The following is a 6,204-nucleotide window of genomic DNA, read 5'->3' as shown; positions in this document are numbered from 1 at the left end:
GGTGGTCTCAAAAGAACCAGAAAAAAACTAGGGGAAAACAGATTAGTCTTTTTTTTATTTCAATTTGTTACAAAGACTATGTAAATGAGCCCAGTCTTTTTGGCCCAATGAGTTGTTAGTATCTGAATGTACATCCCCATTTTAAGGTGTTTTTTCCCAAAGCAACATTGGAAAATGATCGCTATTAATAAAGTCATATTGGAATTTTACATTTTAGACAAATTTTAAAATGGAGTTTTCTGCTCCAATTTCCAAACTATGAGTTCACACAGAATCTGTCTTCTTCATTTTACCATAGAAATTGTTTACGGTAATTGACCTTACGTTTCCAGATCCAGGAAATGATTTCCATGATAGATTCCCAAAAGAAAGGAATTCATCTTTCAAATATATGCTATAGTTAGTAAAACACATGGATCAGTCATAAAATATATTTTGCGATAGTCAGAAGATGAAGAGCACTGGTTAACATTCTTGCAATCACCTTTAGGTTTAGTAGCCAACATGGGCTACTGAAGACAGATGTTCTGGTTCATTTTTTTCCTCAGGGCTTTTTTCACCTCCTCATTCCTCAGACTGTAGATGACAGGGTTCAGCATGGGAATCACAATGGTGTAGAAAACTGATACTATTTTGTCTTGCTCCACTGCCTCAAGCCCTCCAGGCTGAACATACATGAAGGTAAGTGTCCCATAATACAGAGTAATGGCCATCAGGTGTGATGCACAGGTTGAGAAGGTCTTTTGCCTGCCTGTGATTGACCGTATCCTCAACACAGTGGAAAGGATATAAGCATAAGATATTACAATGATGACAGCATTCAATACCACAACAAAAGCAGAAAAGACAAAGAGCACCATTTTGGAAACATAGTTGTCTGAGCAGGAGAGCCGCAGCAAAGCAGGGATGTCACAGAAATAAGAATTAACTTCATTGGGGCCACAAAAAAAGAGCTGGAATGTACCACTGGTATGGACAACAGCATTTACAATCCCCACCAAGTAGCAGCCAGCTAGAAGCAGGAAGCAAATATTTCTGGTCATGATTACTGGATAAAGCAGTGGGTTGCAGATGGCCACAAAGCGATCATAAGCCATAGCAGCTAAAAGGTAGCACTCAGTTGTAGCAAGGGAGGTGAAGAACCACATCTGGGTTGCACATGAATTGTATGAAATTACCTTCCTGGCCACAAGGAGATCATACAGAAACCTGGGTGTGATGCAGGAGGAGTAGCAGATGTCTATGAAAGACAAGTTACTCAGGAAAAAATACATCGGAGAGTGTTGGAGAGAATCAGTATGAATCAGCACTATCATACCCACATTTCCTATTAGAGTTAATAGATACATAAGAAGAAAGAGCAAGAACAAACTTAACTGCACTTCAGATCGACCTGAGAATCCTAAGAGAATGAATTCAGACACTTGGGTCCAATTTGCCTCCTTCATTTTTTCTGTAAGTTTACCCTACAACAAGAAGGTGTAAAATTGAAATAAAGCTTTTCAATAAAGAAGCATATACAATTATAATGAGTATTCAAAATGATTCGTAACTAAAACAAAAAAACGAATATGTACTTGGTAATCTCAGGTTCAATAACTGAAAATTGGGATGTTAAAAAACTTTATGCTGCTTCACATGGTGGCTTTATGCATGTCTGCAACTGAAAGTGAGCTCAGCATCATTCCCACATGGTCCTGATGCACTCAAGCAGGAGCAAGCATGTGTGTGAAATGAGCTGATGATCCTGCCTTAGAAATTCCCCAATGCTGAATGAATCCATTTAACACTGCAATCCTTTGCACATTTCCTTGATATGAATGAATGAATCAAAAGTGTTTTCCAAGGATACAAATTTAAGCTAACAATATTGTTTGCATGTGTATAGTAAAAAAATTAAGTAAAATTTGGGGAAATACCTCATTCATTTGTTAATAGTCTCATTGAAGCATTTATTCAGATGCTCTTGCTGACACCTTTTTACTAGGGCATGTCTAGCAATGTGTATTGCTATTTGTCTTCCCTATCCAGCCTTCTCACAGTTCCAGATGAAGCCCCTAATGCTGCAGATGAAAAATATCATCTCAAAATGGGACTGAAACAGTATCCTCCTAAACAGTTACATTCTCTAAGTCCACTGATTTAGTGTAAGTCTGCTTAGTGTGGTACTGAAAATATCCTACCTCACTCTTAGCTAAACACTTCATTATCAATCAATAACATTTTCCAGCAGCAAAATACCATGGAGCTGAGGAAATCCATTAAACAAGAATCCCACATGTTTTGATCCGTGTTAGAGCTGGGTGGTGTTGGTTATATCCATCATTATTATTATCATTACTTGCTGTTAACATTATAAGTGCTTTCTGTTCTTCTGTATTGTTGATGCTCAAGACTGTAAGAGCAGAGAATAAAGGAAGAGAAAGATTTAAAAGTAGCATTTTCTCCCAAAGCTTCACATTATTATAAAATATTACATATGGTGTTATTTCATTTGTCATAATCAAATAAATACTAAGAACAGAACTACTAAAATTGAGGAGCTCACTCATTTAAAACTATTAACATTAATTGAAAATGTAAGGCTTCAGTATTTATGAATAAAAAAACACAAACCATGAGAAATATTATCTGAGCTGCAAACAATACACACTTCCTTCCCAGCACTGTTTGGTCTCACAAAGTTATACATGGGTTTCCACATATACACTTGGGTTTGATTGCACAGGCCCCACCTTACCTACAAGCAAGCAGAGGCAGAACTTCGTTAATACTGTACTCCAGTTCCAGGGATTACATGCCTGCATTTTCTTTAAAGAATTGTGGGTGGTGGTGGTTAATCAATTGAAAGTACTCTCTTGATGACACATCCCGTGACACACAGCCTGAATAGACCATGTATTGTTTATTATTACTATCATATTATGGTGTTTAGGGTATAGGGTTTTTTTGTACATTATATGTGTTTCAGTAGTTTGTGTATTTCTTATAAAGCACATGATTGTTCTTGCAATCTGGCGGTTCCTCAGGAAAGCAGTCCTCCTTTCCAATTTAAGATTCATTTACTCAACAACCATACAAGATTAATATCCTTTCTCTGTGCTTGACTGTAATATCTAAATAAATTGGGAGGGGGAGTGAGAAAGCCAGCTTATTTCACTTGCTTGGGACCGTATCCACCCAGACCCAGACCCAAAACTTTTGAGGTTTAACAAATATGAGACTCCTCATCCTCCAGCACTGTGGACAGGCCATCAGCTGTCTTGCTGCATGGTGCAGGTCAGTTGCTCCAGGCTGCAGAATGGGAAGGGAAGGGAATTGAGTTACCTTGCTCCTTTTCCTTCTGAAGGACAACAGCTCTCCCAGACCCAGAGTTGTGCCCTGCCTTCCTCCCCAGCCTCTTACAGGAACCTGCCTCTAAAAGGTACTGTAGCTCCATTCCTCCCATTCCTGCCACCCTGTGTCACTTGATTTGGTCTCTCTCTGGGGAAAGGGTGATATTTCATTCCTATTCCTCTCTCAATACTGGGCTGCCAGTTGTCCCTGACTTCCAGTTTCCCCTCCTTTCCCACTGGCTATGCCAGGAGGTTGTCTGGGTTAGGCTGCCAGCCCTTGGGCCCCACTTCTGTTTCTCCCTGTCCCAGCCTGCCCCAGGTGAAAAATAAATCATTATATAGGCCCCAGAAACCTAATTAAAGGATTCCATATTTGAGGCGTTAGCAGAGTCTATCGTTTGGCGTAGGAAGCATGATTATAGGTGGTTGTGAGCTGGTTCTACTGGCTGGTGTGTGTGCAGGAATGAAAATAATAGAAACAAACACTTCCTTTATATTTGGGAAAGAAATGAGAGTTCTTTATTTTAGGAACTCCATACTCTGATAGGAAAGGAGGATAGACAGATTCTAACTACCTATCTAGTCTAAGGATGGGCATGGATGGCAGGACAAGGCCTGCATCCATGCTTCCTAGATGGGGGGAGGAGGAGAGAGATTTTGACTGGAACAAAGCCAGGAAGAGAAAAAGTGAGAGGGAGGAAGTCAGGAGGAGGAAATCCTGAGAATAGCAATCTCCATATCAAAGGACAGTCAGTGCAGTAAACAGTAAACTGACTGTCTCTCTTTCTAACTATTTGGTTTGTCACCCTCTGAAACCTGAGGAAAGGGACAGTGTTAAATCCTCCTCTTCCAACACCAGGTCTTTGGGCCTGGGCTCCTCCTGATCCGCATTGTTCCTGGGCTGAACTATGTGTGTCAAAGTGGGGCATGGGGGGGTTGTTGAGGGGGGAAATGGAAGGAGTTACCTCACGTGTGCAGTGCATGTGTACTGGTATAGTCCAATGGGCCAGGAGCCAGAGTTCAGAGCCCAGTCATGACCAGGCAGCAAAGGGTAAACAGAGTCCAGTTCAAATGTCAGGGGTTGCAGAAAAGCTAAAAGGCAAGTCCAGTCCAAGGGTCAGTGTTCCAGAGTTTGGGTAACAGCAAGGACAGTGGAGCAGCCGTAAAGTGTACTTGTTGCGTTCACAAACTGCTGTTTCTCCCAGCTGTTTTTATGGCCATGTCCTAATGACCTAAACTCCCATGCAATTACTTGGCAGCCATCCCAAAACTACTCATCAATCTCAGCAGCTGACAGCTGACAACAACTCATGAGTCTTGCACTCTTTCTCCGTTCTTGCAGTTCTACACATCTCTGACAGCATCAGCATTGCAAGGATGCAGGCGAATCGGGTAAGATGGAGGTGGCATCTGAAGCCTTGTGGCCTGCTTCAATGTCCTGTGATGTTGGCTCAGCCTCAGCTGTAGGCTGTGATTCCAGGAATCAGTGGGAAAACTGATTTCTTGTTGCTCTCTTTCTGACTCAAGGTCAGCTGCATCTGGGTCAATTATAGGCCAAAAATGGAAAATTCCAATATTGCCTACAAAGGAAGGATGGTGGATAAAAGTTTTGGAGTTTGCATCAATGGCAAAATTTACTTCACTGATTAGAGAACAGACATCTCCAGTGATAATGATTTGATGGAATCTGGATTTATCGATTAAGAAACATGAACAATAGAAAAAAGAGAGCTCTTATGTTTAACATAGAATAAATTAATCTTTGAAAATGATATATATTTGTCACAGAGAAAGTCAGAACTTGTAGTTTAGGGATCCCCCCTCCCTTTTCCCCTCTTTTTCCTATTTTTCTAAGTTGTATTTTCTTTTTTTATTATTCGTTGCTTGTCCTGTTTATTTTCTGTGTAAGCGGCATGGAAATGGGCGCTCCCCCACGGGGCTGGCATCAGCTGATGGGCGAGGAGGCTGCCTCCCCTGCTGGCCAGCTGAAGCAAGTTGCATCAGGTTGCAAAGCACCCCATTCTGTCCAGCTTGCAAGCCACGTAGAAAGGGCACTTTAACTTTTAAACTCCCTGGGCATGCTCCAGCTGATGCATGGGAACTCCCCTGTGGATCAGCTGGAGCAAGCCGAGGGGAGTTGCAAAGTGCCCCTTTCCACATGGCTTGCAAGCTGCAGGGAAAGGAGCGCTTTAACATTTAAACCCCCCTTGGCTTGCTCCAGCTGACCTGTGGGAACTCCTCCATGGGTCAACTGGAGCAAGCCTAGAGGGGCAAAGTGCCCCTTTCCACATGACTTGCAAGCCATGGGGAAAGGAGCGCTTTAACATTTGAACCCCCTGGCTTGCTCCAGCTGACCCGTGGGGACTCCCCCACGGGTCAGCTGGAATAAGCCGAGGGAGGTTGCAAAGTGCCCCTTTCTGTGTAGCTTGCAAGCCATGGGGAACAGGGTGCTTTAGTTTTTAATACCCCTTGGCTTGCTCTACCTAATGTGGAGAACTGCATCTGTATGTCTGTTTTATATTTTATGGCCAAACGAGACATTTCAGTTGCCATCTGGTCTATCCCTGGCCACCACCACCCTTATTGGAAAGAATTTGAGCAATTTAAAAATGCCATTGCATTGAGGGCAACAGGTAATCTTGTCCACCCCCCCCCCATGCTTTTTCAATTGCTGAAACAGCTTGTTTCAGTGCTTGAAAAGGCACAGAGGAAAACTAGATCACCTGGTACCCCCATGCTGAGGACCTGATCAGGTTTGGGCTCTCATGGCATTTTTAATGGTCAAATTCTTCTCAAAAATAGCAGCAACAGCCACAGGTTGAACACTTGGCCACTGAAACATTTAGTTTAGCCCTCATTGTTAACTTGC

At 42.2% G+C, this 6,204-nt stretch overlaps 1 protein-coding gene across 1 annotated transcript; it reads right to left on the bottom strand.

Moving 5' to 3' along the window:
• Positions 1–509: 509 nt before the first annotated feature.
• On the bottom strand, positions 510–1,457 carry LOC129324233 (olfactory receptor 1020-like). Its single transcript, XM_054971372.1, has one exon. The coding sequence runs from the start codon at positions 1,446–1,448 to the stop codon at positions 510–512; it is 939 nt and encodes a 312-aa protein (XP_054827347.1). The 5' UTR covers positions 1,449–1,457.
• Positions 1,458–6,204: the final 4,747 nt, after the last annotated feature.

The sequence above is a fragment of the Eublepharis macularius genome, chromosome 2, assembly GCF_028583425.1.
Source record: "Eublepharis macularius isolate TG4126 chromosome 2, MPM_Emac_v1.0, whole genome shotgun sequence".
Classification (NCBI taxonomy): Eukaryota; Metazoa; Chordata; class Lepidosauria; order Squamata; family Eublepharidae; genus Eublepharis; species Eublepharis macularius.
Note: the sequence above shows the minus strand (reverse complement) of the source record. Positions and strands in the feature narration are given on the sequence as shown.

What these genes read in the sequence shown, in the direction of transcription:
- LOC129324233 (XM_054971372.1), bottom strand. Translation starts at nt 1,448, where the DNA reads ATGAAGGAGGCAAATTGGACCCAAGTGTCTGAATTCATTCTCTTAGGA.